The following is a 17,356-nucleotide window of genomic DNA, read 5'->3' as shown; positions in this document are numbered from 1 at the left end:
TTTTGGGGAAATGTTGCTTTTGCACTGTGATAATAAAAAAAGTTCACATATTACTTACGTTATCTTGCATTAAGTCACAGAGTCAAAGTTGATCATTGAATTAGTGTGTTTTGCAGATGAAACTTGAAGAGATTCAGGAGGCCCTACGGAGAAAAGATAAGGAAATACATGACGAACTGTATGAAAAACTCAGGGTGAACTTTTCTTTTTTAATCTCTACCCTCCACTTTTAACATCAAAAATAATGAAACTGTCACTTAATCTGAATGTCTTTGTGTCTGTTAGAAATCCAGAACCCTGAGTGACAAAATGAGGAAGATAGAGGAGTATTTCAACACCATAGATGTGTGCAAATAGTAGAGAATAATCTGTGAGCAATTGTGTGGCATCATTACCAATATTCACACAGCAGACATTTTTGGGAGTGTAAATCAGGCTGTGTTCCCACCCAGAGCGCATTCTTTAAAAAAAAAAAACATTTAAAAGACCTCTACAGCCAAAGCTGAAGAGACACTGAAGACCAGGTGATCGTTTTTTTTATGTTTATTTGAAGTTGTTGATCAAATGTTTATGTTTTGACCAGCTTTCACCAGCAAATCTGCTTCTGTCAAAAGATTTATCACACATTCACACACATATTAACTTCAATTTTCAAGTCACATCTATACATTGCAGCTTAAATGGTTTTGTTCAAGGGCATCAAAGTGACTAACCAAGAAAGAAAAGGGGGCAGCAGGATGTAAGATAAGATAAGATAGTCCTTTACTCGTCCCACAACGGGGAAATTCAAGTGTCACAGTAGCTAATTAAACAGTGCAAAAAAATATAAAGCAAACAAGAACCTATATAAAGTAACAATTATTGAAAAGTTATTAGCAATTAAAATTAAAGAGGTAAAAAATAAGCATGTGGTTGAATGACTCCTGAAGTGTCATTCACTCACCGTCGTTGGCCACTTTAAATACTTTTATCTGTCAAATATGAGTCAACAGAGATGTTCAGCTGAAGTACCATGCACTGTCCTCTGGTGTTTCTTTTTCTGTGGGGAGTTTTAAACCAGTCTCTGTATGATGTCTCCGACCCTTTTTGTTAACACACACAGTCCATAGTGTGCCAAATGTATACATTTTAAAGGATATGAATAATTTATAATCATAATCATGAGCGATACGGCCTGAGGGAAGAAGCTGCTCCCGTGTAAGTATGAAAGCATGTTCTCTTAGGGCTTTCAAAGTCTTAGAGAACATGCATTTTTTTTCATTATTTTATATTTCAAAGTAAAGTCAAAATGTTATATAAAGTCAAAGTACTTGTTAAAAGTCAATTTTTTTTACATTGGTAAAGAGCAGAAGAAAATTGGGGGATAAGATAAGGATTTTTAAGACTTCTTTTTGAGGATTTAATTGTTAAATTTGTTCTCCTTCCTTTTTAAATGTTCCTCGTGTGTCTCACACAAGCACCAGCCAGAAAGCTTTCTGTTTCTATGCCCCTAGGCTATGGAACTCTCTGCCTCTGGACATTAGAACGGTGAGCTCTCTGGGTGTTTTTAAAAGTAAATTTAAGACTTACCCTTTGAATCTAGCTTTTAATTTGGATTAGTTTATTTTAGCCCTGGACTGAATTATTATTATTATTTTTATTATTATTTTTATTATTTTAATCATTATTATCTAAACCATTGTTTTAACATGTATTTATTTATCTTATTTATTTCTTGTTAACTCTACCTTATTTTTAACTTTTCTTTCCACTCTTACTTATTCTATTAATTTTACTGTGTTGATTTTCTTTTTTAAGTATTTCTTTTTTTAATCATGCCTTTTATAATTTTACCAGTTGTTGTTTTCTGTCTGTTACTCTGTGAAGCACTTTAGGCTACATGTTATTAATGTATGAAAGGTGCTATATAAATAAAGTTCAGTTGAGTTGAGTTAAAAGAATAATTATTTTATCATATTTATTTAATTATCTGTATTACGTTTTTTTTTTTTTCAAGAAATGCAAAACAGAAAAAAATATTTTCAAATTAAATGTTATTATTTCATCAATTTCGTAATTATGGTACCCGGCTCTGTTTTTAGTGGTTAAAATATAAATGTGTTTATTTCAAATTTTTAAGAAGTAGGTACATAGACTGTAGGTACATAGTGACGTCATCATCAGGCGCCCTTAACAACAAGTAGAAGGAGCTCCATTCATGCTGGCAGCACCGACAGGTATGAAATACAATCAATGTTTACGGCTGTTTACCCGCTTAGATGAAATGTTTTGGACTCTGTCACCATCACATTTATACTCATGGCTGCATTTGTTCGGAAACAGAGTTTATATCTCACTGAGGCGGGTCTTTCACAGAGTTGCCACTTCTTGACACGAAGCTAATGTTAGCTTTAGCTAGTTCCACATAAAGTTGGTAGGCAGGAGAGTATTAGACACCCAGAGAGTAAGGGCAACATATAAAACAGCTTTACATAACACGTGTTTCACTGACTTAGTTGTATTTGTTGAATGTTTTCAGACGTGCGTTTGGCTGGAGGAGTGAGCTCTGCAACATAGCATGAGGAAAACATCTTTTTAAACATCAGCAAGAGAAATAGAAACATAAACATCTTTACTGCTATAATAAAGAAGATTATGTGAACTACATAACCATGGCAGTAACATCAAGAAATACTGTTAAACTTGATATTTAAATGCAAAACAAAGCTGATAAAGTGTATACACCTATACAGTTGGAAGAAAAAGTATGTGAATCTCTTGGTTGTACTTGGATTTCTGCATTGGTCATGAAATGTGTTCTGAACTTCATCTAAGTCCGAACAATAGACAAACACAGTCTGCTTAAACTAATATCACAAGAAAAAATTATGTTTTCAGGTTTTTCTTGACAACACCATGTAAACATTCACAGTGCAGAGTGGAAAAAGTATGTGAGCCCTTAGGTTTGATAACTGGTTGACCCTCCTTTGGCAGCAAAAACCTCAACCAAACATTTTCTGTAGTTGCAGATGACCTGCACAACGCTCAGGAGGAATTTCGGACTATTACTCTTTACAAAACTTTTCAGTTCAGCAACATTCTTGGGATGTCTTGTGTGAATCGCTCTCGTGAGGTCATGCCACAGCATCTCAATCTGGTGGAGGTCATGACTCTGAAAGAGCCACTCCAGAAGGTGTATTTTCATCTGTTGAAGCCATTCTGATGTTGGTTTACTTCACTGCTTTGGATAGTTGTCCTGTTGCATCTCCCATCTTCTGTTGAGCATCAGTTGATGGATCGATGGCGTTAAAGTTCTCCTGCAAAATGTCTTGATAAACTTGGGAATTCATTTTTCCGTCGATGATAGCAATCTGTCCAGGCCCTGAGGAAGCAAAGCAGGCATGCCTCTTGAGAATAGAAAATTCAAAACTGGTATTTTTTTTTTACAGCGCAGGGCAGCTTTAACCAACACCATCAATCTCTTCTTATTGATTGGACACCAGGTAGGCAGACTTCAGACTCAAATTAGCTCTTAGAGAACTCATTAGCCTCAGGGTTCACATACTTTTTCCACCCTGCACTGTGAATGTTCACAGGGTGTGGTCAATAAAAACATGAAACATTTTTTCTGTGGTATTAGTTTAAGCAGACTGTGTTTGTCTATTGTTGGGACTTACATGAAGATAAGAACACATTTCATGACCAATGCAGAAATCCAAGTAATTCAAACGGGTTCACATACTTTTTCTTGCAACTGTATATCAGCTGGGTATCAGTATCAGCAAATATCTCAGTCTCAATGTTTATTTGTGCAGCATCGATTCATAACAAATGTTATCTCAGGATTCTCTTGATGATGTTTAGAGAGCCACAACATGTATCCACTTTGAGCAAAGCCCTTAAATAGGCAGAAAGCTCAAGCAGCACCAGACTCATGTTGATCAGCTATCAGTCTGCTTTGTGTTTTTCCTGTGGTTAGATATTCAATCAATCAATCAGACTTTATTTATGAAGCGCTTTTCATACAATGATATTGTAACACAAAGTGCTGTACAAAAAATAATGAAAACAGAATAAAAAGAAATAAAAGATATACATTAAAAAAAAGACCCTCCATCCTAATCCCAACTCAGCCCCGACCACAAAACCCACCCCACAATCCTAAATTGTAGAACACAATATATGCAACAATAATAATAAAAAACAATAAAAATAAAAGAAATAAATACAAAATAAAAAAGAAGTTGCTGAACGAACTGAGGAAACGCTCTCATGATATCTTAACGAGGAAACACTGGAGGTAAAATAAGATGTTAAAACTCAACACAGGAAATTAAAATCACCAAAATAAAATACATTTCTAAGATAATAAAACACTAAAATATTAAACCGTTAAAAGAAAATAAGATGCTATACTTAAAATTAATAAATAAAATAGAATAAAAATGACTCAAATTTGAACTAGATGATAAATAAATAAATAAATAAAACTGTTATAAGAAAAAAACTAAGTTAAAAGCAAGACCCAAAAGGTCGGTCTTGAGTTTGCTCTTAAAAATGTTTATGCTCTATGCAGCCCTCAGATCGTCAGGTAGGGTGTTCCACAGGCGTGCAATGGCAAATAATTTAATATTCACCTATGGCAGCAGTCGATGTGTATCTGTTGCATCGCTGTTATTTTGAAAATTAGAATCTGTCTCCAGATGTTCTCAATCCCTTCCCTCCTGAAGCTTATATGGACTTGTTCTGCTCTGACATCTTCACAGGTTTAGCAGAATGGATTTGCTGTATGGTCCGCTGGGTTTGGGTGTGGTCACAGGACTGGGCTGTGGGCTCTTCCTCGGTTGGCACCTTCGTTCTCGCTTCGGCCCAGCATCCAAAACCCTGATGGCAGCGATGGGGAACGGTGCAAGCGAAGCGAGCGTGATGGGTGAAGGAGGCGAGTTTAAGATGATTCTTGTGGTCAGGAATGACCTCAAGATGGGCAAAGGAAAGGTCGCCGCCCAGTGCTCCCATGCAGCTGTATCGGCTTACAAACAGGTCCAGCGCAGGAACCCAGAGCTGCTCAAACAGTGGGAATACTGCGGACAGCCCAAGGTGGTAGTGAAGGCCCCTGACGAGGACACTCTGATTGATCTGCTGGGTCACGCCAAAGAAGTGGGGCTTCCTGTCAGCCTGATTCAGGATGCAGGAAGGACACAAATTGCACCGGGATCACGCACAGTGCTGGGGATCGGTCCAGGTCCTGCTGATCTGGTCGATAAAGTCACAGGAGAATTGAAGCTCTACTAGAGTTCCTGCTCTCATCTGAAGGACTTCCAGATACTTTCTTGATTGATAAATCTATGCCAAGAGTAAATAAAGTTGGGCTACCATGTGTTTATGTTTTTGCACAACAGAATCAATAACATTTTTGAGAACAGTTTTTGGGTGTTTTGTGAACTTATTTCTATCAACCCAATCATCTAAATGTCTCTGAAACACTGTGTTACAGCATAATCAGACAGGCTGAATCTAAACTCATGAGGGTCAGAGGGAATAGAATTTTAAAAATGATTGATGGTCTCCTGAGAATTACGGTACGGGTTACAATATCAGAACTATTCCAAGGCAGATGGAGAAAAAGCTGAACATAATCAATGTTTATTTTGAGTTAGTCTACAATGAGGAGTTCTGATGCTTCTGTATTACCTACAAAAGAAAATGAGACTATCAGCTAGAAAAGTGAATCATTTTATGGACAGATCTACTGTCAAAAAGTTGATGTCGACACAGATTAATATTTTACACACAGAGGCTTTGCTCACAGTTTTAAAAATGTCTCTGTCAGTTGTTTGAGAAGAAGGGGGAGTTTTTCATTTAGAGATTACAACACAAACATATACAGGAAATCATCAGCGAAGAGATCAGATGGTACCAGGTTGATTGGCCACTGTAAGTTGTCCGTAGGTGTGAGTGTGTCCGTGAATGGTTTTTCTGTCTTTCCATGTTTGCCTTGCGAGGTTGGCGACCTGTCCAGGATGTACCCTGCCTTCCGCCCGAAGTCAGCTGGGATTGGCTCCAGCTCCCCGCGAACACAAAACGGGATAAGTGTTCAAGATAATGGATGGAGATCAGATAGCACTTTGTCCACAGGGGTGGAGTTAATCAACACAAATGAAGCTGCTGTAAGAGTTCCAGTAATGACATGGCAGCATGCAAAGTGGCAGTCTGGTGGTAGATGTATATATAAAGGTAAATGATTTAACCTTGGCTTCTGTTTTTAACCCTCCTGTTATGTTCGTTTTTTAGGGACAGCAATAATGTTCCTGGGTCAACTTGACCCGGGGCATATTTAAGAGTCAAAACCCACAAAAATCCCAATAAACATTTTTTTTTAAATATCATTATTAACTCCATTACTAACCATTTAAATCAATATTAAGTGCAATGCTGTTATTTAATCCTCACAGATCATGGTTCAATGCGGATAATTTACTTTTTTTCATGAAAATTCATGTTAAAACTTTTTTTAATGTACAGTCATGGCCAAAAGTTTTGAGAATGACACAACTATTAATTTTCACAAAATCTGCTGTTTCAGTTTTTATAATGGCAATTTGCATATACTCCAGAATGTTATGAGGAGTGATCAGCTCAACTGCAATTAATTGCAAAGTCCCTCTTTGCCTTGAAAATGAACTTTATCACCAAAAACACATTTCCACTGCATTTCAGCCCTGCTACAAAAGGACCAGCTAACATCATTTCAATGACACACAGGTGTCACACACATTAACACAGGTGTGGGTGTTGATGAGGACAAGGCTGGCGATCAATCTGTCATGATTGAGTGACTGGACACTTTAAAAGGAAGATGGTGCATGACACCATTGTTCCTCATCTGTTAGCCATGGTTACCTGCAAGGAAACACGTGCAGCCATCATTGCATTGCACAAAAAGGGCCTAACAGGGAAGTTTATAGCAGCGAGTAAGATTGCACCTCAGTCAACCGTCTATCGAATTATCAAGAACTTCAAGGAGAGAGGTTCAATTGTTGCCAAACAGGCTCCAGGGCGCCCAAGAAAGTCCAGCAAGTGCCAGGACCGTCTCCTGAAGGTGTTACAGCTGCGGGATCGGGCCACCACCAGTGCAGAGCTTGCTCAGGAATGGCAGCAGGCAGGTGTGAGTGCATCTGCACGCACAGTGAGGCGAAGACTTTTGGAGGAAGGCCTGGTGTCAAGGAGGGCAGCAAAGAAGCCACTTCTCTCCAGTAAAAACATCAGGGACAGACTGATATTCTGCAGAAGGTACAGGGACTGGACTGCTGAGGACTGGGGTAAAGTCATTTTCTCTGATGAATCCCCTTTCCGATTGTTTGGGGCATCTGGAGGAATGCTTGTTCGGAGAAGACTAGGTGAGCGCTACCATCAGTCCTGTCTCTTGCCAACAGTGAAGCATCCTGAGACCATTCATGTGTGGGGTTGCTTTTCGGTCAAGGGAGCGGGCTCTCTCACAACCTTGCCTAAAAACACAGCCATGAATAAAGAATGGTACCAGAACGTCCTCCGAGAGCAACTTCTCCCAACCATCCAAGGGCAGTTTGGTGATGAAGAATGCCTTTTCCAGCATGATGGAGCACCTTGCCATAAAGCAAAAGTCATAACAAAATGGCTCACGAAACAAAACATTAAGATTTTGGGCCCTTGGCCAGGAAACTCCCCAGATCTTAATCCCATTGAGAACTTGTGGTCAATCCTCAAGAGGCGGGTGGACAATCAAAAACCCACAAAAACTCCAAGCATTGATTATGCAAGAATGGACTGCCATCAGTCAGGATTTGGTCCAGAAGTTGATTGACAGCATGCCAGGGAGAATTGCAGAGGTCTTGAAAAAGAAGGGTCAACACTGCAAATATTGACTTATTGCATGAATTCTGTGTAATTCTCAATAAAAGCTTTTGATACTTATGAAATGCTTCTAATTGTATTTCATTATACCATAGAAACATCTGACAAAAACACCTAAAAACCCTGAAGCAGCAGACTTTGTGAAAATGTAATATTTGTGTCATTCTCAAAACTTTTGGCCATGACTGTACATTGGAAAGCCCTAAATATAAATACAACAGTTTTACATGACATAAATTCTTGTTTATTTCATTTTTATTTTTATGAAGTGATGATGTGTTGATAAATTAACAGGAGACACCTCTTCTGTCACATGCTGCCCAGATTTTGATGCTGTATTTAGCTGGTTTGGAAGGTATATGTTGCCTAAAATGGAAGGAACCTCTGAAGCCCTTTATCCACTGTGACATTAGGGCCTGGGTTATAGAGTAATGGAAGTTGCTCTACCCACTTGTCCCTCACTGTCCTAATGGCTGACAGCTTGTCTCTATTCGATCTCAGCTCCCACAGTCAAATGCCGAAGTGTCCTTGGGCAAGGAATTTTCATTTTGTGTGTTATTTACTCTAATTTAACCAAGCAGAACAAGTTTCATAGAGAAAAAATACTTTTAACGTTTCTTTTCCAGATTTTTGAACTTTAAAATGGGTCAATTTGACCCGCAACATAACAAGAGGGTTAAGCACCAACATGTGTTGTGAAACGGGTCAAAGCCCAAAACATTGTTCTCTTGGCCATGCAGGGATCACTTTGAATGAATCTGATGTAGTGCATCAGAAGAGATTATTACAGGGATGTAATACTATCACAAAGTAAAGGGACACCATTGAGATATTTTATAAAACAAATAAGAATTTTTCCTGGGTTTAAATTAGGGGTGAGTGTTCCCAAGAACCTCACGATACGAAACGCATCATGATACTTGGGTCACGATACGATAGTATCACGATATTGCAATATTCTACACAGTAAACTAAGAAAAAATAGGGATGGTGTAAATGTAAATCACACAATATTACTCAAAATTGAAAGGACAAATTAAGTCCAAACTATTTGATTGAAAACAACTTTTCCACTTTGTTTTCGAAATACTGAAGTTGTATTTTAGTTCCAACTCAGCTAAAATGTGATTTTTTATTATTACTTTTATTCTTATTATTATTATCGATATTAAGAGTTGAAATATCGATATCATATTGGAGGTCAAAGTATTGCGATATATTGCTGTATTGATATTTTTTCAAACCTCTAGTTTAAATGCTGAACTGTGAGGACTGTTTGGATAAAGTTACAGCATGAATTATAGCCTCCTAAGACTCACTCATCATATCCATGTTGTGCAAATGTTTTTATTTCACAGAAGAAAAATTAAATCTCGAAGCTCCTGAAGTTTGAGGATGACTTAAACGTGGAATTCAACCGCTTATTTGTTAAACAAGATGTCACTTTGTCTCAGCCTGCGTTACCTGTTTCGTTCTGGAGTCCTTACATGGAAAGCCAAAAGTTTCAAACCCCTTTGATTTTGATAATTCTGACCCACAGCTCCAAAATCAAAACAGAAAGACAAATGTATTTTTGGGATGCACTAGTAGTTCCGCATTTATGTCTATTAGTTGTGTTCAGTAACAGAAGGCACAGGTACTTCACTTTAAATCCACAAGCTGTGTGCCTTTTTACTATTGATTTGCACCATGGCCCAAGATGCCTTTAAATCCGGTTAGACTTGCTGTTAACGTTCTGTAACTCGTTCCACATATTGGCGCCAGAGTTTCACAACCTGACTTTCAGCGCAAGTGTGATTAGCTGCAGTTTTAGACTACGGTAGTGTAACCTCCTCCCACAGCTCCACAGTAATCATATCTTTCATATACTCGTCTTTCTGTCCAGTGTATCTCAGTAAACAGGTAACAGGTCTAGATACTTTCATTGCATGTATTACAGGGAAATGGTACCAACATATTCACTTGCTTTCAAATCGCTATAAGTTCTGGTGTCTCCTTTGTCCATGCTGTCACTTCTGTGTAGTGTTTATTCAGCCTAGTAAAAAGTAGCAAAAAGTAGTCCTGTCACATGTGAAGTGAAAGTCAAAGGTTTCAAACCCTTTGATTTTGATAATTATGACCCACAGCTCCAAAATTGAAACAGAAAGACAAATGTATTTTTGGGATGAACAACTAGTACACTATATTACCAAAAGTATTCGCTCACCCATCCAAATGATCAGAATCAGGTGTCCTAATCACTTGGCCTGGCCACAGGTGTATAAAATCAAGCACCTAGGCATGCAGACTGTTTTTACAAACATTTGTGAAAGAATGGGCCGCTCTCAGGAGCTCAGTGAATTCCAGCGTGGAACTGTCATAAGATGCCACCTGTGCAACAAATCCAGTCGTGAAATTTCCTCGCTCCTCAATATTCCACAGTCAACTGTCAGATTTATTATAAGAAAATGGAAGAGTTTCGGAACAACAGCAACTCAGCCAAGAAGTGGTAGGCCATGTAAACTGACGGATAGAGGTCAGCGGATGCTGAGGCGCATAGTGCAAAGAGGTCGCCGACTTTCTGCACAGTCAATTGCTACAGAGCTCCAAACTTCAAGTGGTCTTCAGATTAGCCCAAGTACAGTACGCAGAGAGCTTCATGGAATGGGTTTCCATGGCCGAGCAGCTTCATCCAAGCCATACATCACCAAGTGCAATGCAAAGCATCGGATGCAGTGGTGTGAAGCACGCCGCCACTGGACCATAGAGCAGTGGAGACGCGTTCTCTGGAGTGATGAATCACGCTTTTCCATCTGGCAATCTGATGGACGAGTCTGGGTTTGGAGGTTCCCAGGAGAACGGTACATTTCGGACTGCATTGTGCCAAGTGTGAAATTTGGTGGAGGAGGAATTATGGTGTGGGGTTGTTTTTCAGGAGCTGGGCTTGGCCCCTTAGTTCCAGTGAAAGGAACTTTGAATGCCTCAGGATACCAAACCATTTGGGACAATTCCATGCTCCCAACCTTGTGGGAACAGTTTGGAGCGGGCCCCTTCCTCTTCCAACATGACTGTGCACCAGTGCACACAGCAAGGTCCATAAAGACATGGATGACAGACTCTGGTGTGGATGAACTTGACTGGCCTGCACAGAGTCCTGACCTGAACCCAATAGAACACCTTTGGGATGAATTAGAGCGGAGACTGAGAGCCAGGCCTTCTCGACCAACATCAGTGTGTGACCTCACCAATGTGCTTTTGGAAGAATGGTCAAAAATTCCTATAAACACACTCCTCAACCTTGTGGACAGCCTTCCCAGAAGAGTTGAAGCTGTAATAGCTGCAAAAGGTGGACCAACATCATATTGAACCCTATGGGTTAGGAATGGGATGGCACTTAAGTTCATATGTGAGTCAAGGCAGGTGAGCGAATACTTTTGGTAATATAGTGTAGATCCTCATTTATGTCTGTTAGTTGTGTTCAGTAACAGGAGGAACAGGTACTTCACTTTACCAATCATACACACAGGTACAGAGTGTGAGTGTTAGAGCATACCCATCAACTCCAAACAAAGCTTGTTAGTATAAAACATGTATTTCATGCCATGGCCGGGTTTGACACAATGCCCAGTTCAAACACATTTAAGAAGTCAGCCAGGTTGGTAATGAAGAAGTCATATTTGAAGGTGTGCTACCACTCTGAAGTGTCACAACTCACAGAAATCCAAAGTGGACATGCAGTCATATATTTTATTTCCTGTGTTTACCCGTGATGAGGAGTTTGTTGCAAATAAAATGAAATGACTAATCATGAGAAAACAGAGTCAAATGTATGGCTGCATGTCAGCTTAGAAAAAAAAACTCCAGAGATTCTTGTACATCACAGCTGATCGTTTCTTGGCTCAGTAGATTTTGTCCAGAGGGAAGTGATGTCGGTTTCACTGGATGAGGAGCAAATATCATCTGTACGTCATCTGACATGTATAGAAGACACATAACAGACTGATGTTGACAAACAAGAAGCCTTTATTTGTTTTAAGTGGAAAACAAAACCGCTGTTTCATTCATTATAATCCAGATTATGCACAATCAAGTTTTTTTTAAGTGCACAATTTAAATCTAAGGTAATTTAGATAAGAATATAAGTTCAAAGGAGTTAATGATTGAATTCCTGTATACACGCAAGCCTTTGATAAAAACTTCAAAATTACCACTAGTCCTGTGTTTCTGAGGAGGGATGAGTGGGTCAACTGAGGGGAAGGTTAAAAGACATCTTTTAACAGGACACAAAAGGAGGAGAATTCAGTTCGAAAAATCTCTCCTGCACTCGAAAGAACAGTGACCAAACAGCAGAAACAAACCGCAGGATAAAGGAGGAGCAGGCGGGCGGGGGGGCATGTTAGTCAAACACAAACAGGTCTGCAGTCCCTCTGAGGTGAAATGGTCCCACGATAGAGCTGTATTTAAAGCATATGGAAATGTTGGGTGAATTTGTTTGGAGAGTCCTGCATAGGTTTAGCCAGAAAGACTCGCTCTTTCCTGTAAATCGTATGTAAAATACTCTCCGATCTACTTCAATAAACAGCCCTGAAGTGTGTGTCTGTGTGTGGGGACATAACAGGTATGTAGACGTAGTGTTTCAGGATTGTGGTCATGGAGGCGGCAGTCTCATGTTCAAATATAGAGGAACATATTAGCAATATTTCTGTGTCTGAATATACAATAATTAAATGCATTTTACAGTCGGACAGAGGAAGCTGCTCACACACATCAAAAAGGAAAACAAAAGGTTCTACATTAATTCTTCTCACTACAGAGTGCAAATCAGATGCTTCACAACAGACCTTGTAATTTTTTTTTTAAACCGGGAGGAGGACTAGCTCTTCCCACAAAAAGCCCCCCATTGTACATAAACCATTTACCATTCAAATAAAATAAGAGACAAAGAGACAAATTAATCTATTCAATACGGAATGTGAGAAAACTAATCTTTGTGGTGCTTTTTCTTTGACAACAAAAAAAGAAAAACTGAGTCCTTCATGACAGTTTAAAAAGAGGAAACATAAAGTTAAAAAAAAAAAGATAAAAGGTTTGTCTGTATTACCCTCTGCCGCCAGCAGGGGGCAGACAGAGACAATAACAATGGTCTGGTGAAGGACTGTGGGAGATGGATGGATGGTAGCTCCAGCCTGCGTGTGCAGAGAAAAGAGGGGGTGGGTGGGGGGGTAGGGGGTCTTTACATGCTGTAGCCAAAGCCTGGCTGAGCTGCTGGCTGACTGAATCCTGCAGGCGCCTGGTAGCCGTAGCCATAAGCTTGCTGAGGGGCCACAGGTACGCTGGGGCCCGCTGTCAGCATCAGCTGGGGTGCGCCTGCAAGAAACACACACAGGAGACGTTGTTACTGGTCTGTTTACAGGAAACAAATAATGTTGTTTTGTTTCTTTGTTGGGAGTGTTTATCTTGACAGAGTGAAGATGGTGGGACACAAACTGTTCTCTGGACTTGTTTATACCTGCCGCCCAAACTGAGAAAGACTCTGAGGTTGTTTCTTTTTCCTCACTTATAACTCACAAACATTCTGTTACAGTGGAAAAGCCCCAATCCCCAACCAACCACATCCTGGCTCCCATCCTGTGGGTGGAAAACTGCTTCAAAAGGTTGATTTGCAAACTTCTACAAAAGATAGCAGCCCGTTATTATTTAGTGTTTAAAGAGAGTATTTTTCTAGACCCCAACTAATATTCAGTGAACTCACACGCCTCTCTTTTAACATACTTCCTTCCTGATCCAATTTAAATCAATCTGTTTCATTTTATTAGTCTCTTTGCTTTTGTGCATTTCATGTTGATATCATTAAACTCACTATTGTTTCATTTGTCTGTTCCCCCTCGCTGTCCCAGCACTCCAGAAAAAAAAGGAAAGGCTGTTTTGGAACACAGATTTGTAATGTGTCCAACACATCTGTTCAACATTGTTTTCCAATAAAAACATGTTGGGGAAGAAAAAAATTAAAAGCCCCCAAAATGTGTGATTTCAATCAGCTTCTGATTCAACATTACAGCAGCACATGAACGCATCACTTTCTGGCTTTTGTTGATTTTCTGGCTGAATATTGAAAGCCTGTTTCGATCACTCTCAGATTAAGAATCAATACACTTACACCTTTTGTTCAACGCCACTCAGATCTGATCAAACCATCCCATCAAATTTAATTTTTATTTTTAAACAAACTAGCCAGGTTTATGATTGTATATTGATATTTAAACTATGTTACATAATGCTTATGCTTTGGTTACTCCTAGCCACTCCCAGATCATCTTCAGTTAGATCAGGCAGATGTTTCAGCACAAACATGTTTCTGAACTCTTGCTGTTCACGAGCTGCTCCACACCAAGTGTAGATTGGCTGTATATTTATGTATTTATCATGCCAATGAGCTCGGCAGTTCATGGGAACTTACCTCAAAAGTTTGCAGCATCAACTTAAATGGTGATGATCTAACAATACTTAGCACAAAATTTGTCCCAGCTAACCCAGAGCAGGTCAAAGATGAGGTATTGCAGGTTTGTCATATGAAGATGATAAAAACATGTCTGTTATTGAAAGTCCTGTGAGGGTCAGTGACCTCAGAGAAGCCTGTTTTAGCTCAGGACTTAAAGTGCCAATACAGCCTGTGCTTTGAACCCAAGCGACAACCTCCGGTATCAAACTATGAAGCCCATGTGGAAGTGTTATAGACTGCAGTTCATTGAGAATCCGCTTGAGGCTGGCTGCAGAAACACCGGAAACCACATAGACACCAATTCAAAAAAGACGACCTTTGCAGCATTAATAAACATGTTTACAGCCTGGTTCAAAAACGGCTTGGCCCTACGAAGCTAATTTCTCTATCGGCACACACGGGGGGGGGGATTTTTTTCTAACGCGACAGTTCAGAAGATATTACGATTACGAGTTTTTGCCCAAATAAGGACATGACTGACTTGACTCCCGGACGGGAACACATAGCTGTTGGCTAGGAGGCTCAAACTCCGCCCCTTTACCTCACACTCTGCCTGGTTGAGTCCCGCATTTCCAATATGGCTGCCGCCGTCGATTGGCTTCAAAACAGCGCTCAGGAACAGATGGGTGACGTCACGGATACTACGTCCATATTTTATACAGTCTATGTTTGAACCTCATTTAAAGAAACACTGGTGTAATGAAAAGGATTGTTACCGTAGACGATGGGTTGTGTCTCTGTTGCCTGTTCCTCCTCTTTCCTTAGGGACTCTGAGGTTTCTAGTTTATCTACCTGCAAGGCAAAGAAACAACAGCATTTAGAACATTGAACGCCACTCTGTGCAGATGTTAGCTTCAAACAAAAACTGTTAGGAACAAAACACAATGTCAGGGGATTCAAACCAAATGTCTGATTTCAATTTTCTCAGTTCAAACTATAAGAATAATAAAACAGCAAATTCTTTAAAAAATAATACACATTAAATGAATGTGCTGAACCCATCCAGGTACTAATTCATAACAGTCAATAAGCAACATGTACACAAGGTGTCCTCATTTGAAGCAGCTGCACCTGGATGAAGGTTAAACCTTGATTTTAAAAACAGGCATGCTGAGCAGTGCACCTTCTCATCGTAAAGAAGGACGTTTATCACATGCGCCTTGAGACAGACAGGAGCTTTCTTAAATCTTAGTCTCTGCACTCATCTCTGTCGGTCTGAAAATCTGTCAACAGACACAATCCCATGCTCTGTGTGGCTCCGCTGGCAGTGAGGGACAGGCTGCAGAGTTGAGATGCAATTTGGGAGGAGGGGAGGGGGAGGGGGAGGAGGAGGAGGAGGGGAGTGACTCTCAGACAAGGTGCTCCACACAGTTAAAATATTTCTCTCATGAAGCCAGGCACAACCGACAGCCTGCTGCCAAATCTCAGCAAGCAATGTTTACACTCATGCTTTAATGTAACAACCACAGAAAACCTGGAACACGACAATCTAAACGTTCATTCAGATTCAGAGTATGCAGTGTTATATCTGTGATTAAATGCACCTTTAGGTTCAGTTGCCTTTTTTGAAGCCTCTGTTTGAGCAATAGTAGAAAGAAAACTAAAGACATGTTTAAAGGCCAACTTCCACCAGGTCCGTCTCCGATCTGTCACGGCACCGGATCTGATAGGTTTCTATTCTAGTCAATGTGTTAACCCTCACTGGATCCGCTCCGTTGCGTTCCAGCTGCGTCTCTGATCCGGCAGGTTGGAAGGCAACGGATCAGATACGCAAGACTTCTATTACTGCCGGATGCTGGAGCATGACGCATCAATTCAGCATAGAGGAGATGGAGCAGACGGGAAGTCAGGCACCAAAACAAAATAAAAACCTGGTTAATTTTCAGAATAAAACACTCTTTGTTATCGTTAGATCGTTTTTAACTTAACTATGACAACAAAATGTCATTTAAAGCGGAGGCAGGCCTGGAGTCAACAGGTCAGAGGTTTTAAGAGGACCATAAAGACAACATGGATGAGGAGAGGAGGAGGAGAATCCTTGATTCAGTGATTGCCGTGGGAAAACCTCGGTCACATGACTCCAGCTGTCCGGCGGTCCTGCTCTGTGCTGCATTCCGAAAATGCAACCGGTGGGTGTTGGCGGACGAGAGAGCACGGAGCCGTACCGCAGCGGATCAGAGACGAACCGTTCACAAATCTGGTGGAAGTCCCGTGTAAAGTAAAATGTTCTGCTTTGATTGAAGCTTCAGTGTACAGTGGACTCTCTCTCTAACATACTCTTCTGAGTAGACTTCAGATTTAAGTTTGGTTGCAGTTTGGCTTTGCTAACAGAGCAAACTATGGTCTGTTGACACTTGGGACAAGTTGAGTCTTATGTTTAGATCCTTTTATACAAATTTGCAAGATTACATTAGACTACATTTCTGACAGTATTTTGCTGTTGTATTTCTCCATCCTCAAAAGACATGTCTGACATCAATGCTGCAGAGGTGATTTCAGGCATTAGAGATAACATAACGTGTATAAAGTTATCAATCTTGTCGCTGTTGATCTTATTAGGTCATGAAGAATTACTAACACTAATTTTAGTCTGTTTAAGACCTAGCTTAAGACTCCTAATGAGGGCTTTAATACCCCCCTGTCCTCAATCCAATTTGATTTGCATGCTTTAGTTGATGAGATCAACCAAAAGATTATTCTATCCAATCATAATAGATTGTTCTAAAGACCACATTACAACAGGAAGGTGTCAGTGTGTCTGATTTTGCTGTTTAGTCATTCAAACATTTTTGTGACAGCTACCTACAGGTTAATTCTACAGTTATTTTTTCCAACAGCTACAATGTCAGCATGAAAAATGTCTCAGTGACTGTGTCCAAGGGAGTGCTGCTAAAACCATGCACACTCAAGGCCGCACATTTTCAATGTTTTCAGATTAAAACCAGTGCGTTTAGCTTTCACCTGATCCTGAATTGCATCAACCTGGAGGAGAGGAGGTGCAGCATAGGA

General features: G+C 40.0%; 2 protein-coding genes across 3 annotated transcripts in view; one reads left to right on the top strand and one right to left on the bottom strand.

The window, feature by feature from the left end:
- Positions 1-2,110: 2,110 nt before the first annotated feature.
- ptrh2 (peptidyl-tRNA hydrolase 2) lies at positions 2,111-5,404 on the top strand. Its single transcript, XM_034684567.1, has 2 exons — positions 2,111-2,216; positions 4,746-5,404. The coding sequence occupies exon 2, from the start codon at positions 4,756-4,758 to the stop codon at positions 5,269-5,271; it is 516 nt and encodes a 171-aa protein (XP_034540458.1). The 5' UTR covers positions 2,111-2,216; positions 4,746-4,755; the 3' UTR covers positions 5,272-5,404.
- A 6,449-nt stretch (positions 5,405-11,853) lies between these two features.
- Positions 11,854-17,356, bottom strand: part of cltca (clathrin, heavy chain a (Hc)) — a 49,019-nt gene continuing 43,516 nt past the window's right edge. For both annotated transcript variants that reach the window (XM_034684229.1, XM_034684227.1), the window contains 2 exons: positions 15,064-15,139; positions 11,854-13,215 (listed from right to left, as the gene is read on the bottom strand). In XM_034684229.1, the coding sequence (XP_034540120.1) occupies positions 13,082-13,215; positions 15,064-15,139 (210 nt within the window). In that variant the 3' untranslated portion in view covers positions 11,854-13,081. The remainder of the gene's footprint in view (positions 13,216-15,063; positions 15,140-17,356) is intronic.

Source organism: Notolabrus celidotus, chromosome 5, assembly GCF_009762535.1.
Source record: "Notolabrus celidotus isolate fNotCel1 chromosome 5, fNotCel1.pri, whole genome shotgun sequence".
NCBI classification, from domain to species: Eukaryota; Metazoa; Chordata; class Actinopteri; order Labriformes; family Labridae; genus Notolabrus; species Notolabrus celidotus.
Note: the sequence above shows the minus strand (reverse complement) of the source record. Positions and strands in the feature narration are given on the sequence as shown.